The 23,079-nt window shown below is 42.1% G+C and overlaps 1 protein-coding gene and 1 long non-coding RNA gene across 5 annotated transcripts in view; one reads left to right on the forward strand and one right to left on the reverse strand.

Annotated features, from left to right (window-relative positions):
- The window catches only part of LOC138751953 (uncharacterized), a 110,070-nt gene extending 105,938 nt beyond the window's left edge, over window positions 1–4,132 (forward strand). The window contains exon 4 of the long non-coding RNA XR_011350286.1: window positions 3,507–4,132. This is a non-coding gene — a long non-coding RNA (uncharacterized lncRNA). The remainder of the gene's footprint in view (window positions 1–3,506) is intronic.
- The window catches only part of arhgap39 (Rho GTPase activating protein 39), a 579,720-nt gene that overhangs the window by 381,575 nt on the left and 175,066 nt on the right, over window positions 1–23,079 (reverse strand). For 3 of the 4 annotated variants that reach the window (XM_069914962.1, XM_069914964.1, XM_069914963.1), the window contains one exon: window positions 18,436–18,483. The exons of the other annotated variant lie outside the window; for it this stretch is intronic. In XM_069914962.1, the coding sequence (XP_069771063.1) occupies window positions 18,436–18,483 (48 nt within the window). The remainder of the gene's footprint in view (window positions 1–18,435; window positions 18,484–23,079) is intronic. 4 annotated transcript variants of the gene reach the window in all.

The following is a 23,079-nucleotide window of genomic DNA, read 5'->3' on the forward strand; positions in this document are numbered from 1 at the left end:
TTTGGTTTCTTTGTTCTTTCTGTTAATTTTTTTCCCAGTTTTGTCCATATTTGAATCCAAATTCAGGTTGAAATCCCCTCCTATTAATATGTTCCCTTGCGTATCTGCCATCTTCAAAAAGATATCTTGCATAAACTTTTGATCTTCTTCGTTAGGTGAATATACATTGAGTAGATTCCAAAACTCCGAATATATCTGACATTTTATCATTACATATCTCCCTGCTGGATCTATTATTTCCTCTTCTATTTTAAATGGCACATTTTTACTAATTAATATAGCTACTCCTCTTGCTTTTGAATTATACGATGCTGCTGTTACGTGTCCTACCCAATCTCTCTTTAATTTCTTGTGCTCCAATTCAGTTAAATGTGTTTCTTGCACAAATGCTATATCAATTTTTTCTTTTTTCAGTAAATTTAGCAGTTTCTTTCTTTTAATTTGGTTATGTATTCCATTAATATTCAAAGTCATATAGTTCAACGTAGCCATTTTATACTTTGTTTATCTTCCCTTTCCGTTTCTCCATCATTACCTTTCCTTCTTATCCATTTCTGTTTTCTTGTTTTGAACCCTTTATAAGACAACATTCCTAAAACATCAAACATTTTCCTTATTCTGCTATTTAAAACTTCTTTAGCCCCAATCTCCCCTTCCCCTCCTGAGTTGTCCTTTATCCCTTGTCGGACAACCACATCTCCCCTCTCCATTTGGATTTGCGAATTCACTCGCAAGCGTCAGCTGATTTTGCAATGACCGTAACTCCTCCCCACCCAGCCCCCCCAGAAAAGATTTCACTTTTCATATGTAACAAAGGTCACTCTTTTAATTCCCTCCTTATTCCCTCTATTTCATTTCCTTCCCTTATTAATTCTTGTCTATACTATCTATATTTTCCTCTAAATACGGATACATTCATGTATGCACATTATACATATACACACATATACCTCTTTACCCACATACGTATAAATCGTGGTCATTTTTACTCTTATTACATGTCTTCATCTCTCTGTTTGTTTTGTAGTTGTTCTGCAAATTTCCTTGCTTCCTCTGGATCCGAGAATAGTTTTTTTCCATAAGATCGTTTTCGATGTATTGAACTCCTTCCTCTTCTTCAGGAGTTCAAAACTCATGTGTCTTTTTAGTTCGCAGTCTTTTGTACTCTCGTTACACGTCTTCATCTCTCAGTCTATTTTGTAATTGTTCTGCAAATTTTCGTGCTTCCTCTGGATCCGAGAATAGTCTGTTTTGCTGTCCTGGAATAAATATTTTCAATACCGCTGGATGCTTTAGTATAAATTTATACCCTTTCTTCCATAAAATCGCCTTTGCTGTATTGAACTCCTTTCTCTTCTTCAGGAGTTCAAAACTTATATCTGGATAAATGAAGATTTTTTGCCCTTTGTACTCCAGTGGCTTGTTGCCCTCTCTTACTTTTTCCATTGTTTTCTCCAGTACCTTTTCTCTTGTAGTATATCTTAGGAATTTTACTAAAATGGATCTTGGCTTTTGTTGTGGTTGTGGTTTAAAGGCCACTGCTCTATGTGCCCTTTCTATTTCCATTTCTTGCTGTAGTTCTGGACATCCTAGGATCCTAGGGATCCAATCTTTTATAAACTCTCTCATATTCTTGCCTTCTTCATCTTCCTTAAGGCCCACTATCTTTATATTATTTCTTCTGTTATAATTTTCCATTATATCTATTTTCTGAGCTAACAGCTCTTGTGTCTCTTTAACTTTTTTATTAGATTCCTCTAATTTCTTTTTTAAGTCCTCTACCTCCATTTCTACTGCTGCTTCTCGTTCTTCCACCTTGTCCATTCTTTTTCCTATTTCTGATATGGTCATATCTATTTTATTCACTTTCTCTTCTGTATTGTTTATTCTTCTTCTTAAATCATTAAATTCTTGCGCTTGCCATTCTTTAAATGACTCCATGTATTCTTTAATAAGAGAAAGTATATCCTTTGTCTTGCCTTTCCCTTCTTCTTCTATTTCACTGTACTCTTCCTCTTCTTCTTCCTCTGGGTTGGCCATCTGTTGTTTCTTTGTTGTCCTTTTCTTCTCTTCTTTCTTGTTTTCGTTGTCTTCTATATTCTCCTCTTGCTGCAGCTGTCCGGCTGTGGAGATCGACTCCCCAGCTGGTCACCCCTCCCGTCGGTGTGTTTTTTTGCATGCGCGGTTGCACACTTTTACTTGGCTCAGCGATCCATTTTTGTAGTCCACTTTCTACCGACCTGAGGGAGCGGGTTTCTCTCTCCACCGCGGGCCTCTTCGAACAGGTAAGGCCTTCTCCTTCTTCTTCCGTTGTCTTCTCTTCCTCTCTTCTTACCGTTGGTTTCGATTTTTCTTTTTTCGTCGCCATCTTCTTTCCACCTTTATACTCACTTTACTTTAATTTTTATTTTTGTGCCTTTGTGTTTTCCTTTGTTTTTTCTGACTTTTCTGGAGAGGGCTGGAGTTCACCGTCCGGCCACTACTCCATCACGTGACTCCCATTCTTCTATTTCCTTCACGCAAATGATACAGGGCCCTCCATAATGTTTGGGATGAAGACTTTTTTTTTCCCCTTTATTTGCCCCTGTGCTCCACAGTTTAAAAATTGTAATCAAACAATTCACATGTGATTAAAGTGCACATGCCAGATTTTATTAAAGGCTATTTGTCCTTTGTTGCGTTCGCACTATGTTTGGGATCATTGTCGTGCTGTAGGATGAAGCACCGTCCAATGAGTTTGGAGGCATTTGCTCTTCACCTCAGGATTCCTTTTGCCACCTGTCATCAATGAAGATAAGTGAGCCAGTACCTGTGGCAGCCAGACATACCCAGCACCATTTCACAGATGAGGTGGGATGCTTTGGATGTTGAGCAGTTCTTCTATGCCTCCACAATTTGCTCTTGCCATCACTCTGATACAGGTTAATCTTGGTCTCGTCTGTCCACAATTTTCAGAATTTTGGAGGGTCTTTTAATTACTTCTTGGCAAACTGTCATCTGGCCATCCTTTTCTGTGGCTAACTTGTGGTTAGCATCTTGCAGTGTAACCTCTGCATTTCTGTTCATGAAGTCTTCGGTCAAGTTTATTGTCATCTGATGGTACAAGAACAACCTGACAAAACAGTGTTCTCCGGTCCTCGGTGCAAAAACACGCAGACACACAACCAGACATAACACACATGTAGACAAATAATACATATGTAGGACTAGTATAAAAAATAAATAAATACAGCTTTGTATAAATGAGAGTCTCAGATGGTTTGTGTGAGCAGTTCCTTTGGTCGTTCAGCAGTCCCTGACACATCCACACCTGTATCACCTGTCGGACAGGCCTTTGGGGATTTTTCTTCATTGCGATGGGAATTCCTCTGTCATGAGCAGTGGAGTCTTCCTTGGCCTTTGTGATTACTGAGTACGCTCTCTCTTCTTCAGGGCGTTCCAAACAGTTGATTTTAGTAATCTTCAGGTCTGGCAATGTCTCTTATGAATTTATTCTTGTTTTTCAGCCTCCGAACTGGCTTTCATTGGGCACAACTCTGGTCCTCATGTGGAAAAATGGCCACTACAGACTCTAAAGGCGATCAAAAGCTTCAAAGCAAGCCTTGATTTCTTGTACCTGCACCAATAAAGCAATTAAACATACCTGAGGAATCACAAAGACCTGTGAAGCCAAAGGTCCCAAACACTGTGGTGCCCTGAAATGGGAGAACCATGTATAAAAAGTACTGTAATTTCTACATAGTCAAACCAAAATGTAGACCAATAATCTTGAATAAAATCTGAGATGTCCACTTGAATCAAATGTGAATTGTTTGATTACAAATTTAAACTGTGGACCCCATGGGAAAGTAAGGGAAAAGTATGTTTCTTTGTCTCAAACATTATGGAAAGCGTTGTACATGTGCTTGAAAATATGAACCTCCAGATTCAAGAATAAATTATTTAGCACTGTTACTACCACTGGCAAAAGATAACATTCTGGCACTAGTTACGTGCATATTTCTCCATTGCCCGCACTATGTTCTTGTACCTTTCTCTGCATTGACTATGGTATTACTACTCCCTACAGCGTTGTCTTATTGATTTGTTTATTCATTGTTATGATTGCATTCCTGACTGTACAAGCTGACCTGCCTGAATAGCTTGCAACTCAAAGACTTTTTTTTCAAAACCTGTAATTCTGCGCACGTGAAAATAAAACGATTCAAATTCAAAACTGTCCTCAACTGATTTCTCAAAAGGTTCTCTCCTTTTCCATCTGGAGTGCGAAAAAAAAAGCCTGGTCGTTTCAAAATATGACAGCTCTTCAAAATTGGCCATATTTTTCAAGACCATCAGAAACATCCCAAGGCACTGCACACGGAAATGTCAAACAAGTTCCAACGGGCTACCTACAGAGCTATCAGAACAGATGGATAAAGAGGTAGGTGTTAAAAAACCATTTAAACAAAGACAGAAATTGAGAGGAACAAAGGCTGAGGGAGTACATTCCACCGCTTCAACTCTTGGCAGCTGAAGACACAGCTGCCAGTGGTGTAAGTGAATGAAGCTGGTCCTGCGCAAGAGTCATTGCCGAAGTTAAAGTTGAGGATAGTTTTAATTACCGGTACCAAACAAGTTCCTTGAATTTGGTTTTGATTTATTTTTTATGCAACTCCAATACTCTTCCAGAAAGATGGAAATCAGGCCAACCTATAGCTTATCCAAACGTAATTTATGTGATCCATCTGGAACCCATCTTCCCCCCCCCCCCCCCCCACAAGATGTAGCACTTTGAATTATTACTTACTTGACTATAAAACAAATTGAACTCAATACTGAATCAGTACCGCTCCTTATAGTACAATGCTGCAAGTCAAATGTGATCAGCTGTCCAAAGGAATTATGAATTTACACAAGGGCAATTGTAAAGCTGAAAGGAGTATCATTTTGACTCATGTCAGACTTTAAGACGACAGAAATATGCTGAAAATCAACTGTGACACAGGTCAAAAATGCTAGATCTTTAACCATATAACCATTTACGGAGCGGAAACAGGCCGTGTCGGCCTTTCGAGTCCGCACCAGTTCACTAGAACAACTCCACTAGCTCAAACCTCCCGCTCACTGCCAATAACCCTCCAATCCCCTCACCTCCAGGTACACATCCAACTTTCTCTTAAATGACAGAAGGGACCCTGCCGCAACTATTTAGCACTTTATTTCCTGGACTGTCGGAGAATGAAGGGAGATTTGATAGAGATATGCAAAATTATGAAATTTATAGATAGTGTAAATATATACAAAAGGTTTGGGTTTATAATAGCAATTCTCTGCAGTGAATTTATTTTGGTTTAACCTTGAAGATTCTTAACGCAAAGCAGGATACGACCCAAATGATTTTAGGGTAAAAGAAAGCAGTGCTACTGAAGCTGCTAAGAGATGGCAACACTACCACTGATGAGGACCTGGGAGAGTGGTAGCAGAGACACAGAGTTGCTCCGCAGGGTCCCACTGCCTGGTCCAGATCCCGTCAGCTCCGTACGGGCTTTAAACAGACCACTGGAGGAGCTGACAGTGTTTTTTTTTTAAAATCCTGTAACCAAGGTGATTGAGCCCAAGATGGCAGCGTCTGTACTCGCCAACATACCATGAGGGGCTGCAGACTCCAGGGGAGCAGTGGATTGGCGCAAGGCACCAGAAAAGGGGAGAATGACTCCCACTGAGAAGGAAAAGCCAGAGGGATGACTCTACATGGAAGGTGATCACGGCAGCGGACAAGCAAGGGAATCAACATTTAAGGATCCACACAGGCTGGGAGCTGTCGCTGACGTGCAATCGGAGGACTCTCACGGGATGCGGGCTGCTGACAACTTGCAGTCAAAGGACTCATACTAGTCTGCAGGCTGCTGGAGACTGCTATTTATCTCCAGGTATCAGAAACGGGATTTGAAAGGGTGCTGAGGGCAAGAAAGAGCTCCCAAAAGACTTTGGGTGCTGAAAGCTTCTTGAATGTTTTGGAGGTTCGGATGTGCCAATGGATCTTGGGATTACCAGGCTTGCTCTTCAGCTTCATTCTTAACTCCTTATATTCACTCTTCAGGACATCATTGCCTTGTCTGTGTGGCTGGATGCAAATTCACTTTTGCTTCTCTTTCTCTAATTATTAGGGGCAGTGGGCAATGTTCATGGTGACTCTTTCTTTGCCTTACAGCAGGCAAATAATGAATAAATGTTACATTTTTTGTATTAATTTGTGATAATAAAATGAATATTGAATATTGAGTAACTAGACAAAGAACTTTATCTGTAATCTTAGAATTTAAATATACCAGAACTATATTCCAGGGCTTTCGATTTTACATTAGCTTGACGTTGAGACCAATCAAATCAATCAAACAAACAGATTTGTAGGTTAAATGGTTGTTGTAAATTACCCCCCAGTGTAGGTTAATGCCAAACAGAATCAAAGAGAGTTGATAGACATGAGAGAGAGAATAAGTTGCAGGATGCAGGAAAATAGGGAGAGGGGGAATGGGATTAATCCCGAGAACATGCATGAACCAAAGAAGCTAAATGCGCTCCTTCCACGTTTCTGTAAGCAGAGAAAGGAATTAAAATCTTCGCTTTAGAATGCATCAAGGACATGGAACCAAAAGGTGAGATTATAACTGGTATCAACTTCTCCAACATTGTCTTTTTACTACAATCACAGCATCTTCAAACTTACGTGTTTTACTTCAATTATAAATGGCTTAACATATTAAAATAAAAAGTGGAGAATTATTTTAAAAAAGTCTCAGAGAGAAAATATTCATGCAGTGAAATGAAAAGTGGAGTAAAGTTCAGGGAACATCAGGGGTAAGTTGCTTTACACAGCGAGTTGTGGGTGCCTGGAATGCATTGCCAAGGGAGGTGGAAGAGGCTCAAATATTAGGAGAGTCTGAGACAGGCACATGGACGAAAGAAAAAGAGAGGGTTATGAGGCAGGAAGGTTTTTCTTCTGGTAGGAATATATAAGTGAGCACCACATCGAGGGCCACAGGGCCTGTACTGTGCTGAAGTGTTCTATGTTCTATCCCACAAAATCTAGGTTCATGACTCGGAACTAGATCTCAAAGGGTCTCTTCTCCAGTTGGCTTGTCCACATGCTGGGTCAAGCATACCTTTTGAACACACCTAATATATACAGTTTATTCTGAACCTCTTGCACCAAGGAGACACCTCCCTTCCAGACCACTTCCAGGCTTGCTCTTTAGCTTCATTCCTAACTCCTTATATTCACTCTTCAGGACATCGTTGCCTTGCCTGTCTATGTCATTGTTACCAACATGTACCATAACATCTGGCTGTTCACCCTCCTGCTCAAGGATTCTGATACCTCTGACCTTGGCACCCGAGAGGTAACATACCATCCAAGAGTCTTGATCCTTTTCACAGAATCTTTTCTCTGTTCCCCTAATCAATGAATTCCCTTGCACTATTGCTCTCCTTCTCTGTGCCACAGTGCCAGAGACCTGACTGCTGTGGCTTTCCCTGGTAGATCATTAACACCCCCACTAACAGTATCCAATTTGGTGGATTTGTAAGAGGAGAAGAGACACAGGGATATACTACAAGGACTGCCTATTTCCTCTCTATAACTCTTGTTCATCACCTCTCTACCTCCTGAGATCATCCAGCATCAGCTTCCTATCTTGGACTGTGAGGAACTGCAAATGGGTTCACTTCTCACAAGTGTAGTGATCAGAGACAATTGTGCTCGGCCAGATTTCCCACATCCTGCAGAGCAGCATCCAAATGCACAAGCTGCCATTCCTGTCACTTTGACTGTACCATAAAGAAAACCTTACCAGAACTCATTGGCTCTTACCTGTGACTTCCTAGGAAAAGACGTTCTTCTGAGAAGGCTGCTATCACTTGCACTGCTTCCTCAGCCTCCGCCTGTCGACACCTCGAGCCAAAGCCTCTGAGCTCCACACGCACTAGCCACCTATTACAATAGCCACTCCAATTGAACCTCTCTTCCCTTTGTTGGCTGCTGGGTCAACCTATCTTTAAATCTGCCACCCTCACTGGCTACCGTCCCTGTACTCTGTTCAATTTAAAACAACTGAAAACAAAGCAAAGCTCCTGACACTCACTGGTCTTTAAAATTACAATTGTCCTCCCCAAAAGGATTCTCAGATATTTGTCATGCAAGATCTCTCCTGAAGGAAACCATACTAACTTTGGCCTATTTTATCATGTGGTTTCAAGTAACCTGAAATCTCAACCTTAATAATGGACTCCAGTATCCTTCTCACCACTGGTCAGGCTAACGCCATAAAACAGAGAAATCTACAGCATAGTACAGGCCCTTCGTCCCACAGTGTTGTGGTGACCTTATAACCTACTCTATCAGTTGGCCTAGATTTCCTGTCTTTTGTCTCTGCCTTCTTAAAGAGTGGAATGACATATGTGATTTTCCTGTCCTCTGGAAACATTCCTGACTCTTGAAAGAATACTGCTAATTCCTCCACAATCTCTTTAGCTCCCTCTTTCACACCGTGGTGTGCAGTCCATCTGGTGCAGGTGACTTATCCAACTTCAGAGCTTTCAGGTTCCCAAGCACCTTTTCCATCATAGTAAAAACTACCTTCATTTCTGGCTTGTTGCTGGCTTTCTGACATTTCCTTGTTTCTCATTACCACTTCTCTTCTTTTCTTTGGCTTGGCTTCGCGGACGAAGATTTATGGAGGGGGTTAAAAAGTCCACATCAGCTGCAGGCTCGTTTGTGGCTGACAAGTCCGATGCGGGACAGGCAGACTTCTACTTCTACAGCATTATTTTCCAGTGGTCTGACCCCTCCCCCACAATCTTTTACTTGCACAAATTCATTTTTAAAAGACATTTTACAATTATTACACAAAAAAAACTGGAGAAACTCAGCAGGTCACACCATGCATATAAGAAGCAAAGGGATATAATCAATGTTTTGGGCTGAGTCCATCATCAAGATATGAGCAAAAATCAGGCAGGCACCTGAAAAAAAAGGTGGTAAGAGGAGAGAAAAGGAAGAAGGGGCAGGGGAGTACAGGCCAATGGGCAAGATGTCATAGGTGGATATGGGTGGGAGGACAGTAGGGAAATAAATTGAGAAATGATAGGGAGAGGGGAGTTTGCTCTCTAAATAGAGGGAAGGGGAGAGAGACAGGGGTGGAGTCCAACATCTACTTGGAGAGTGCCCAGATGGATTATTACGTGTTGTTCCCCCAATTTGCATTTAGCCTTGGTTTAGCCTGGCAGGAAGCCATGGACAGACATGTCAGTGAAGGAATGGTGCGTGCAAATGAAATGGTTATTGCAGCAAATAGAGCAAAGGTGCTCAACAAAACATTCTCCCAGTCTGCATCCAATCTCTGATATAGAGGAGGCCACAACAGGAGAACTGAATACCTTAAATGAACCCTGCAGATTCAGGAACCCACAAACAAGCAACAAGCCACCATCTCACACACTATCTCTCAACTCATCACTTCCTGTCATCTACAGCACCCAAGGTCCATAAACCAATTAGAACTGTAGAACAATACAGCATAAAAACAGGCCCCTTTGCCGCTTCTAGTCTGTGCCAAACCATTTTTTTTTTGCCTCGTCCCAATGACCTGCACCCAGTCCAGAACCCTCCATTCCTCTCCCATCCAGGTACCTGTCCAAAATTTTAAATGTTAAAATTAACCCTGTATTCACCACTTCAGCTGGCAGCTCATTCCATACTCCCACCAAAGTTCCCCTTCATGTTTCCCCTGAACTTTTCCTCTTTCACTTTTAACCCATTGTCCAAGTTGCGCCATTGGTTCCACATGCATGTGCTCTATTGAATTGGTATCATCTTACCTCGACTAGTCCCTCCCTACCTACATCTGAGATACCTCACATGACCTCTATCACTTCAACAATGTCTAGTTCCCTGGGACTCTATCACCTCATTTTCACAATGGACATCTAATACACCTCCAGCCCCCAAACCAAAGTCCTTAGCTTCTTTCCCAACAACAGATCTAACCAGTTGTGCTCCACCACCACACTCCTCCGCTTAGTAGAACTTGATCACACCCTCAGTAAATTCTCCTTTGACTCATCTCACTTTTTCAAATCCATGGGCTCCTGCACTGCCAAACCAAGACCACCCAGAAACTCCCCAGCCAGATGGCATTAACATCAAATTCTCTGGTTTCCATTAGGCTCCTCCCTGTCTCTCTTTCTTTCCCTATCCCTGTCTCACTTCCTCCAGATCCTCACACACTTCACTCTCCATTCAGAGAGCTACCCCCTTCCCCCATCACTTCTCACCTTTATTCTCTTCTGCCTTTCTACAAACACTTGCTTGGCAGCATTGCTGGACTGCTGGAACAGCAGCTCTGCCGCTGGTGGAAGCAAAGTCTCAGCTCTCCCCCATGGGTCCAACCATCCAGTCCGAATGCCGACAGATCTGTACGTGCTTTAAACAGCCTCTTAAAGAAGCCAACAGTGGGTTTTTTTTAAAATTCCACACCCGCAGGATCAGGCCCAAGATGACGGCGCTTATGATCGGCCACAAAAGGTTACAGACTCTGCTTTATTACATGACAATAAAATAATATTGAAATCTATGAACTCCTGCACTTTGGCCTGTGCCTCTCCTCCTGCTCTTTCTTCCCTCCTATTGTCCACCAACATAGTACACTATAGCACAGTAGTGTCCTTCAGCCCTCAATGTTTTGCCAACCCATATATTCCTTACAAAAAACTAAACCCTCTCTCCAACATAATCTTCTATTTTCCTTCCATCCATGTGGATAAATCTCCGGGTTCTGACAAGATATTCCCTAGGACCCTGAGAGAGGTTAGTGTACAAATAGTGGGGGCTCTGACAGAAATTTTTAAAATATCACTGGCTACAGGGCAAGTGCCAGAGGATTGGAGGGTAGCTCATGTTGTTCCGCTGTTTTAAAAAGGCTCCAAAAGTAAACCTAGTAACTATAGGCCTGTGAGTCTGATGTTTATGGTGGGTAAATTAATGGAGTGTGTTCATAGAGATGGTATATACAATTATTTGGAAAGACAGGGATTGATTAGGAGTAGTCAACATGGTTTTGTACGTGGTAGATCATGTTTAACAAATCTTAAAGTTTTTCAAGGAGGTTACTAAAAAGGTTAACAAGGGGAAGGCATTAGTTATTAATGTTGAAGTAGTGAAGTGGATTCAACAATGGTTGGATGGGAGATGCCAGAGAGTAGTTGTGAAAAAATGTTTGTCAAATTGGAGGCCGGTGACTAGTGGAGTGCCTCAGGGATTGATACTGGGTCTATTATTTGTTACGTATATTAATGATTTAGATGATAGGGTGGCAAATTGGATTAGTAAGTAGGCAGATGATACAAAGATTAGGGGTTTTTATGGACAGTGAAGATGGTTCTCAAAGCTTGCAGTGGGATATAGGACAGTTAGAAGAGTGGGCTGCAAGATGGCAGATGGAGTTTAATATTGATAAATGTGAGGGGCTATATTTTGATAGGACTAAGCAGCGAAGGTCATACACATTAAATGGTTGACAATTGAGGAGTGCAGTAGGACAAAGGGATTTAGGAATTCTGGAACATAATTCTCTGAAAGTTGGTGAAGAAAACATTTGGTATGTTGGCCTTCATAAATCAGAGTACGGGAGTTGGGATGCCATGTTGAAGTTATATAAGGCATTGGTGAGGCTAAATCTGGAATATTGTGTGCAGTTTTGATAGAGAGAGGGCTGAGGAGATTTACAAGAATGTTGCCTGGGCTTCAGGGTTATAGTTACAGGGAGAGTTTGAGCAGGCTGGGACTTTATTCCCTGGAGTGTAGAAAATTGAGGGGTGATTTGATAAAGGTATTTATGAGGGGAACAGATGGAGTCAATGTGAGGAGAGTGGGGGAGATTCAAACAAGAGGACATGAATTGAGATGTAAGGGAATGAGGGGAAATTTCTAAACTCAGATGGTGGTGAGAGTGTGGAATGAGGTTCCAGCTGAAGTGGAAGATGCGGGTTTGATTTTAATATTTAAGGAAAAGTTGGATAGGTATATGGATGAGAGAGGTGTGGAGGGTTATGGGCCAGGTATGGGTCAATGGGACTAGGTGGGAAAAGGTGTTCAGCATGGACTAGAAGGGCCGAACTGGCCTGTTTCTGAGCTGTAATTTTTATATGGTCAAAGAGTCTCTTAAATGCCCCTAATGTTTCAGCCTCCATCACCATCCCTGGCAAGGCAACTCTCTGCATAAAAAAAATCCTTGATGTCTCCCCTAAACTTTCCTCCCTTCACTTTTTACTTCAATATCTTTGAGTATACTGTATTTGTCCAAATGCTCATAGATCCTTTCCTTAAGAATCCTATCTAATAGTTTTCACACCACAGACATAGGACTCGCCGGTCTATAATTCCCAGGGGGCTACATTTGCCATTCTCCAATCCTCCAGCACCTCCACAGTGGCCAAAGAGGACACAAAGATCTTAGCTACTGCTCCAACTATCTCTACCCTCACTTCCCACAGCAACATGGGGTATATCACATCCGACCCCAGTGACTTACCAATCTTAATGTTTTTAAGAAGGTCCAACACTTCCTCTTCCTTAATCTCCACAATGTCCAGCACACAAGCTTGTCCTATTCTGACCTCACCCTAATCAAGGTCCTTTTCTCATGTGAATTCTGAAGCCAAGTATTAATTTAGGACCTCCCCAACCTCCTCCTCCTCCAAGCACATGTTGCTTCCTTTATCCTTTAGCAACTCCACCTTCATTCTCAACATCCTTCTGTTCTTTACATACGCATAGAACACCTTAGGGTTTTCCTTAATCCTATATGCCAGTCCTCATCAAGGGCTCAGTGGTGGACAGGGTCAAGAAGTTCAAATTCCTGGGTGTCAATATCTCCAAGGATCTGTCCTGGAGCCTCCATAAAGAAGGTTCGCCAGTGGCTATACATTGTTAGGTGTCTGAGGAAGTTCGTTATGTCACCAAAGACTCTTGTAAACTTCTACAGGTGTACCGTGGAGAGCATTCTGGCTGGTTGCGTTGCTGACTGGTATGGAGGTGCCAACTCACAGGACAAGAAGAAACTCCAGAGGGTTGTTAACTTGGCCTGCGACATCACAGGCACCAGACTACACTCCATCGAGGGCATCTACATGAGGTGGTATCTTAAAAAAGCAGCCTCTATCCTCAAAGACTCCCACCCACTCAAGCTATGCCCTCTTCACTCTGCTACCATTGAGGAAAAGGTACAGGAGCCTAAAGATGAGCACTCAGTGCCACAAGGACAGCTTCTTCGCCGCTGCCATCAGATTCCTAAATGATCAATGAACCAAAGCAGTGCCTCACTTTTCGAGGCCTGTCATTGTTATTATTTTTATTTTTTTGTAATGTCATAAGATGGTTAGAATCTGAATGTTTGCACTAATGATGCTACCCCAAAACACCAAATTTCATGACTTGTTCGTGACTATAAATTCTGATTCTGATTCCCCTTCAAGCTCTCCTAAATCCTTTCTTAAGTTCCTTCCTGGCTAGCATATATTTCTCATGAGCCCTTCCTGTTTCCTATACCTTTTTATTCAGGTGCTTTCCTGCTTTTTGCTTCTTCCTTGACGAATGGCTCAGGCTTGAAGAAGTGCTGGGCAGCACAGTTAGGGTGGTGGTGAGTGCAATGCTGTTACAAAGCCAGCAATTAGGACCGGGCTGTTTGTAAGGAATTTGTAGATTCTCCCCAGGTCTGCATGGGTTTCCTCCAGGTGCTCTGGCTTCCTCCCAATGTTAGAAACCTACCAGGGGTTGTAGGCTAATTGGGTGTAAATGGGCCACATGGGCTTGGGGGCTGAAAGGGCCTGTTACCATGCTGTATGAGAAAATTTAATTTTTAAAAAAAATTAAAGTTGGTTAAATCCCTTTGCTTCCTATGGGCGCAATGGAACCTGGTGAGTTTCCTCAGCATTTTTGTGTACTGTACTGCAATTACAGTGTCTGCAGACTTTCCAGTTGGCACTTATTTTTCTTTAATTTAGAGGTACAGCATGGTAACAGGCCCATGAGCCCCTGCCGCCCAAATGTACCCATGCAACCAATTAACCCATTAACAACATATGCCTTTGCAACGTGTGAGGAAACTGGTGTTCCCAGAGAAAACCCATGCAGACACAAGGAGAATGTGTAAACTCCTTACAGACACCGCTGGATTTGGACCCGGGTTTGGACCTGGATTTGGACCCGGGTTTGGACCTGGATTTGGACCCGGGTTTGGACCTGGATTTGGACCCGGGTTTGGACCTGGATTTGGACCCGGGTTTGGAGCACTGTCGTAGTGTTGTGCTGACTGCCACGTTAACCATGACAGCATGGAAATGTAAAGGCATACAATTTGCCATTAATCTCCCCAGTGAAATGGAACCCTATTAGATGTAGTTACTCACCTTCTCTCCAAATCCTTTCATATATTTATCGTAAACCTACCAGTGTGAGAAAATAGTTTGTAACATTCATATTGACAATTTCCTCACTTTTCTTTGCATACTTGTTCTAAATTAAATTAAATAAATAAAATTCATCTCAAAACAAATTCTTAAAGACGACTCAGGTCTGCACTTGATAGTTTAAATGATCAGGATTCTGATTTTAAAAGATCAGTGCTCTGCGGAACAAATTATTAACTGAGGAACCTATGGTTATCACAGGTGTCTGGAGAAAACTGGTTCACAAATACAGCTGTGGAACCAACACTAAGATGTATGAACTTGCACATTTTTCTTTCAACTTATTTTTATTTGGAGGGGGGACGGTTCAGAATCATATGTATACATTCCAAAAGTAATTCATAACCTTGAATTTGTAATAAAACATTTAATCTAAGTGGGCTGGAAACCATGAAATTACCTGTGGGGAAGAGAAATAACAGATTTGTTGCATTTCAAACGATAGTCCATATATTTTTTAAATCAATTTGTGGGGAAGTGGGTGGTAATTTTAAATTCTATTACTGCCTGCTGTGAAGCATCCAGCTGCCCGTTGACCAGCTGATTTGTTTTTGCTTGGTTGAAGACGATACAGTGTTGTCTGGTATGCAGAATGTCACTTCAAAGGCATTTTTCCTTTCCAATTAATGTAAAGCCAATGGAGACTGCTCCATTTGCTTGATCCTGGATTCGATCATTTGAAAGCAAAGGCCTAAGACAAATGGCTCAAGAGGCTTTCAGTCTGACATTTAGCTGTAATTTAGAAATAATTTGATAAGTTTTATTCAATGATGGACAGTACCTTTTGGTTCTCTCTACCTCAAGGTTTTAAACTTTACAAAAGGCATAAAGGATAAACCACAAGATACATAGGTTACATAGCTAACCAAAGTTTAGCACAAATTGCACTAACTGCTATGCTAACCATGGAGCAGAACGGTTAGCATAGCGGTTAGCACAATGCTGTTACAGGTGTTACAGAGTCCAGAGGATCCCAAAAACCAGCTGCAATAGATATGCCCCACAACACAAAGGGTTACTTAAACAAAAGTAGTTTTTAATTATATTTGAACAAGAAAACAGAATTAAACTTTAACTTATTACTTAACCTACCTAACCTATTTAATCCACCCACCCCCCCCTCCCCCACACCCTTAATACTAAGCGCAGGTGTGTGTAATGTGTAGATAAGCTTAGAAAAGTTCTTTGGATCACAGTCCAATCTCACTGGTTGCAGACAATTCTTGTACGTGTACAGAAGTTAGCATTCACAAAGTTCACCAGTCTTTGGTGCTTAACACTCAGGAGGGTTCTTGCTGGTTTTCAGAGAGAGATTCCTCTTCCAGGACATCCGCAACTGATTCCTTCTCAATCAATCTTGCTGACAAAACTTGCCCCTTCAGGGTTCTCCAGATGATCCTCCTTCTTTCAGGTCACCTTTCAGACAGCCAGCCTTCACTTTTGACCAGACAATCTTCCAAACATTTGCCAGCTTTGTCCTTCTGGAACTGATTTGTATCTCCTCTCTCTCTGTTTCCACACCCTCCTTTTCTGAGAGCAAAACTGTTCTCTGCCTGCAAAAATCACATGCTCTCCCAGGGAAGCTGGATGTCAATACTTTGTTGCTCTTTTGCAAAAAGCATTCTGCAAAAGTCCAGCAAATTCTGTGCTTTAAAATGTTTGTGTGCAAGCTGCTCTAACAATTCCTCCCAAACCACCTCTAAATACTCTGTCACACAGGATCTGGACAGGGGTTCAAATCCCATGCTCTCTGTAAGGAGATTGCACGTTCTCCCCGTGTCTGCATGGGTTTCCTCTGAGGGATCTAATTTCCTTTCACTGTTCAAAATGTACTGGGGCTGTAGTCAATTGGGTGTAAAAGGGTGGCAAGGGCTGGTAGTCCAAAAGGGCTGTGCTGTATGTCTAAATGTAAATTTTAAAAAGTAAAAATTAAAATTTACATGTAAAAGAAATACAAGAACTGGAGATGTGTCCAGAGAAGGGAGAAAGGTCTCAAAAATGGTCCATTTGAGGGCAGCGCAAAAGTTGGCAGTGGAGTTAATGAAATTGCCAAGTTCTACATGAGTATAAGAGGAAATGTCAATTCGCCATTCATGTGGTGAAGGAAAAGTTGGGAAGTGGTAGCGGAGTAAGTTTAGAACTCACAGGAGCCAAAAGTGGCAATCAAAATGCAAATGTCAGCTCTGGCTCAGTTGGTCCCACCCTTGCCTCTTGTAAGCCAAAGGTCTGAATGGCACTATGGACACTTAAGCCCAAAGATCCAGGATGAAATCCCAGTCTGGTGGCAACATGTTCCATCTTTGCCAAATGTATACCATTTGAATGAGATTCCAACTCAAGAAATTTTGATGCAAAAGAGCAGGGTAAGAATATTGATCACCTGGCCAATTCTTGCAACAGTTTATTGCTCCAGATTCCAGAATCAAGTCTGTTGAATCTTCAACCATTCATCAACATCTGAAGCTGGTTACCTGGTCACTGGCAGTTGTGGAAGAAGACTCTTTGCTTCCAAAATTATAAATTAATGGTTGTAAAAATCCTCTCTGATGGCCTATAGATGGAAAAGCAAATCCTCCTTTCTAACAAGATAGGCGATTGTCTATTAGTTCGTACCCCTAGAAATATCCTATCACGCTAATGAGCTCTTACAACTATTCCATAGCTTTTCCCTACAATAGAGTCTATTCAATGTTGTTATCGTGGGAATTATGGCAATGACCTCAGTGTTAAAATTGTTTTTTTTGTTTAAATCCATTTTCACTCCTAGTTAAATCCAAAGTCAATCTCTACATTTATCTTTCATTTAACCTGCCAGTTTCTATAACTCTTTGATCACCTCAGGCACCATGGTGGAGTTCACGGTAGATATAAGAAAATCTCCTTGCTGTTCATTCAAAGCCTTGTGTGTTAATATCATGTCACAGGCTGACTCTGGTTCATATTACCAGGAACACAGAAAACCAGCCAATATTTTGAGTATCCAACAACTGCACAGGAACTCTACAACAATGATATTTGTCTATTGTTAAATTTTACTTGTGATAAATCTGATCCTCAGATGATATCCAAAAAAATGTCTCATAAAGATGTTCGTATTTCATTAACTGAACAGTAGCAAAATACAAAAGGGCATATCGGTTAAATTTCTGTTTGACCCTCAGGCTGCAAGATCCACATTAACAGAAATTGAGCATATGAAGTTACAAAGAATGAAAGGAACAGTTGAGGATCATTTCACTCTCAAAACTACTCGCCGGATCGTGAAAGTTCCATATTTCAATTATCTTCCTCTGCTCCGTCTCAACCTCACTCTCTCATCTAAGATGTGCTCATAAATCATCAATCTCTGACAAGAACATCAAAGATCAGTACAACAGCAGGTGCTGGGCCATAGTCCAAAGTCCTTCCATTACTGGGCTTTGAGGGGTCGAGGAGAAGTTCTCCCAACCACGGAGGGAGGGAGTAACGACAAGGTGTCAAGGTGGTCGCAATTGTGTAAATCAAAAATATACAGTGATGGAAATATATGAATATGACACTAATGGTGTGAAGAGACTTTGAATGGTTTTCTTATTGTAAATCTATTTTTTAAAGTCTATTTTTGGTTTTTAAAAAAAAAACTGATATCATCCTGAGAAACTGTGGCTAATCTTGAGGTCAAAAATGAGGACACATCAACTGTGATTGTGGGCTTTCTCACAAATGAATTAGCATTCGTGATGTGTAGGTTTGTCACAATACTTGGTAGTTGAAGAACCCACTAATCCAACCAAGTAGAGCCAATCACACTGAGCAATAATGGACAGTTAATTCCTGAAGGAAGAAAGCATGCTCATTACAACTGACAAAATCATTCGATACAATTTTACTGGTTGCATAAATCACAATTCATAAAGAAATAGCCTGATCTTTCTTTGCCATTCCTCTTACCATGTGGTAGCATTTTCTGTCTCACTTTCAAGTTGCATGTCGTATGACCTGAAAGAACATCGATTTCATAAACTTAGTAAATATGCACGATCCCAACAGTATATAATGTTTAAATCTTTTAAAGCAATGAAAGATTATTTAAATAAAGGAGCAAAGGGGGCAGGGTAGGTGTAGCGGTTAGCGCAACGCTCGTTACAGTCTCAGCGATCGGGGTTGAATCCTGCACCATCTGTAAAGAGATTGTACATTCTCCCCGTGTCTGCGTGGGTTTCTTCCTGGTGCTCTGGTTTCCTCCCACACTTTAAGACATACCGAGGAGGGCTGTAGGTCAATTAGGTATAATTGGGCGGAACGGGCTTGCAGGCCAAAATGGCCTGTAACCATACTGTATGTCTAAGATTTATAAAAATTAAATTGAAAATGTTCAAGTCTAAATCACACAATACATATTATTTACGGAGTCAATAGTGGGAGCTGCATTAGTATAGGGAAAGTTGCTGTTCAGGGGCCATACATTCAGGACAGTCTTCTTGACATCAGACACGCCACAGGAACAACCTTTATTGTTCAGGATGTTTAGTTTCATTGCTCCATACGTACAAGGGGGTGAACACAAGGATACAAGCATTTGTTCTGTCCATCGGAATCGGTTCACCTGAAACTCAGTGGAGAGTACTAATGAGAGGAGATAAGATAGAAGGGGACAAGAGAAACTGAGAGACAGAGTCATACAAAAGGGACATAGGCCCATCAGCCCATCTTGCCCACGTCAACCAAAATGTCCCATCCACACCCAATGAAGAAAGAAAATTAATCAGGGCTATTTTGCATGCAAGTTATCAATAAAAGAAAAATCAAACTGCAGATGCTAGAAATCAAAGATCAGTGGAAGGAAAAACAGTTAATGACTTGTGTCAAATACCCACTGTCAGGACAGTCCTGAACCAGAATCTTCCCTTCACAGATGCTGCTTGGATTAGTCAGTATTTTCAAAACTTTCTGCTTTTACTTCATCAAGAAGATCATGAGAAGGACCTTGCAATTTTTTAAGACAAAGTACAGCATATTAGATAAGCAGTAAATCTCATAGTGGAATGCAATTCTAACAATCATGAAGTCTATTGGTCACCTAAAAGAAAACTAGCAGCGCTGCCACTAGTGTGGACCTGAGGAGAGCAGAGAGCGAAGTCAGAGCGCTCTCCCGCAGGGTCCAACTGCCCAGTCCAACAGTGTCAGCTCTGTACAGGCTTTAAAAGGCATGTGCTTTATTTTTAAATACTGCGATCACAGGAGCTGGGCCCAAGATGTCAGCACCTATGATCGGCAACAGCCACAAAGGGGTGTAGACTCCGGAAAAGCGTAGGACTAGTGCGGGGCACCAGAAACAGAGCCCACCCCCTCCCCACAGGATGGTGATCATGGCGACGGACCAGTAGGGGCTCCTAGGCCAAAGAGCACACACGGCTGTTGGAGATCCGAGGCGAGGAGGTGGGCTGCTGGCGACTGAGGTCAAGAGTCACACAAGGCTGCGGACTGCTGGAGATTGGCTCAAGGGTAGCTGAAGGGGTACCAGGTATTGGAACTGGGATGCGAGAGGGTGCCAAGAGTGCTGGAAGCTTCCTGATTGTGTCAGAAGTGTGCATCTGCAGCTCGGGTTGCAGATGGTTTCGAGTGAAGGTTGTCTGGGTGCAGAGGCTGCGGGAGAGCTGGAGGAGAAGCCATGGACATCAAGACATCGAGTCAAGTTTATTCAAAGTAAAACATGAAAATCTGCAAACACTGTGGTTGAAGTAAAAACACAATGATGAAGAAACTCAGCAGGTCAATGTCCTTTATATTGCAAAGATTTTTTAAAAAGTACATAGCAGATGTTTTGGGCTTGAGCCCTTCATCAAAGTATGGAAAAGTGTCGGCAGGCATCCGAATAAAAATGGTAAGGGGGGATGCACAGGGGGAGGAGCATGACAGTAATGCCAGGAGGTAATAGGATGGCACCACAGTAAGCAAGGGGTGGAGGGATGGCTGGGTGAATAGAAAGGGAAAAGGATAGAGAGCTGAGGGAAAGAAGACAAGGGGAGGGGAAGGAAAGGGAGGAGGAAGGGAGAGCAGGTTAGAAGAAAATGGAGGGAAAATCAGGTGTTGTTCCTCCAATTTACAGGTGGTCTTAGTGGGATAATGCAATGTTTAACTGAAGCCTCAGTTTTTTTTTGCTTAAAAGTCTCCAGAGCAGAGTTTGAACAATGTTATACAACAAACAATCACATTTTGTCTGACTAGAATGAGTACATGAACAGAATGCAGAATGGAAAATAAAATTGGCAAACGTATAGCAAAGACCCCTCTATAAAATTCTTGGCAATTCACCACACTGAGTACAAGTCAAGGATGGTGTGTAACAAAAGCACTCAAACTGCAGAGTGACCAAGGCGTAACCAGAGTTTTGAACAGTTGGGACAACATTATGGGGGTACCGTTAGCGTAGCACTTAGCACAATGCCGTTACAGCACCAGCGATGGGGACCGGGGCTCAAATCTGGCGTTGTTTTAAAGGTGTTCGTGCGTTCTCCCCATGAGCGCGTGGGTTTCCCCTGGGGGTTCCGGTTTCTTCCCACCGTTCCAAATGTACTGGGGCTGTAGATCAATTGGGTATAATTGGGTGACCCAGGCTCATGGGTCAAAAGGGCCTGTTACTGTGCTGTATGTCTAAATTTAAAAAAATTTATCATGTGTAATTGCACAGAGTATTGTCTGCACGTCAGGTTGCCACACTATAGGAAGGATGTGGTGGAAACGGAAAGATGCAGAAGAGATTCACCGAGATGCTGTTGTAACGAGAGCTTAGATAGGCTAGGTTTATTCTCACTGAACATCGGAGACTGAAGGATGACCTTGTGGAAGATTATAAAATTGTGAGGGGCAAAGATAGGATAGACTGTCAGAATCTTGTTTACCCCAAGGCAAGGAAGCCTAGAACAATGGCACAGGTTCAAGTGAAAGGAATGAAATTTAAAGAAGATCTGAATGGTAGATTTTTTATAAATTTAGATAAATAGCACAGTGGTAGGCCCTTCCAGCCTATGAGTCCGTGCTGCCCATAACCCCAATTAACCTATATTACGAGCTCCCGTTTTCAGTGGATTAACATGCCGTGAGGGTCTTTTGGGAAGCAAAGTACTTCATTTTAATTGTGACTAACAGTGAAGGTCACTTGGAGAAACCGATGCCAGGGTCTTGGAAGGTTCATGTATGAAAGGGCAGCTTGGAAACTTCAAGAAATTGAATAAGAACTCGATGTTCTATAATCAATTAGTGAAGGTCTGAGAAGAAGAATGGAGGTACAGTCTCAAGAGTTATTTTTCAGTGTGAGCTGAATGCTCTGTGCTGCCCTCCTGAACTGTACATTTCCATGAAATTTCTCAGATTCCATCTCAGTGGAAATGCCTCAAAGACCTCCATCATTGGATAGACTGCTGTTAAACAGTCTCTTCCCTCGTTGGGTCAGGATAGGTGTTAGCAGAAACCAGACAGAAAATCAGGTGTCGTTCCTCTAATTTATGACTGGTCTTGGTGTACATGAGGCCATGAATAGACATGTGAGTATGGGAGTGGGATGCAGAACTGAAATGGTTGGCTACTGGGAGGACGCTGTCACTGGTTTGGAATGAGCGAAGGTGCTCAGTGAAGTGATCTTCCAATCAGTGCCTCGTCTCTCTGATCGGTGTCAAGCAATGGGAAGATCAGGTGAGGCAATTCCTGCTTTCCCAGCAAGGCCCACCCACCCTCACTAGTTCACATAGGAAGAATGCAGAGATACTTTAAGAAAGATTCCAGAGGGCGGCCAGAAACTGTAGGTTCGGACCCCAGCAGAAGTCGACACCCTCTGAAGAAGTCCTGGCGGGACAAAATTAGCAAATTTTGAAAAAAGCATTTTAAAGGACTCTCTCTGCTTGCAGCAAAACGATGAGTATTCTACCCAAAAGCCGTTACAAAGCCCCTGCCACAAATATGTGGATTAAACAAGCATGTGACTGACAAATATTCTTGTCACAGGAGGTATAGCCTTCTGGGAGAGTGCAAGGGAGTCTAAAGATACTAAGGGAGGACAGAAAATGGAAGAGGATGGGTATCCTTTGGCAAATGTCTCACCTTTGACACCTCAAAGTATTTTCCCCACAGATAAGGCACAAGCCTGGTCAAACAATTCTTAAGATGCTCAATGCCATCCAGGACAAAGTAGTCCATCCACCAGACAAGATGTTCATTCCCTTCACCACAATGCACTCTGCACTATATACAAAATGCACTGCAATTACTTGCTGGATGACTCACTGCAACTCCAAACACACAAATGCAGGAACACAGAAGACTTCAGAAGGTAACAAGCATAGCCAAGTCCATCACAGGTTCTGATCTCCCATCCATCCAAGGACCGCTATCACCCTGGTCACAACCTCTTCTCACTGCTACCTTCAAGAAGGAGATAAAGAAACTTGAAGACCAGTACCTTCAAATTCAAGAACAGTCTCTTTCCAACAGGTATCAAGCTCTTAAACCTCCCCTTTGTTGCACTAATCATAGACTGTTCTGTTACTACTAAAGAACTATCTGCACCTATTGTAACGCCACCCTTTCTCTTGCTCGATG

The sequence above is a fragment of the Narcine bancroftii genome, chromosome 1 (genome assembly GCF_036971445.1).
Source record: "Narcine bancroftii isolate sNarBan1 chromosome 1, sNarBan1.hap1, whole genome shotgun sequence".
Taxonomy (NCBI): Eukaryota; Metazoa; Chordata; class Chondrichthyes; order Torpediniformes; family Narcinidae; genus Narcine; species Narcine bancroftii.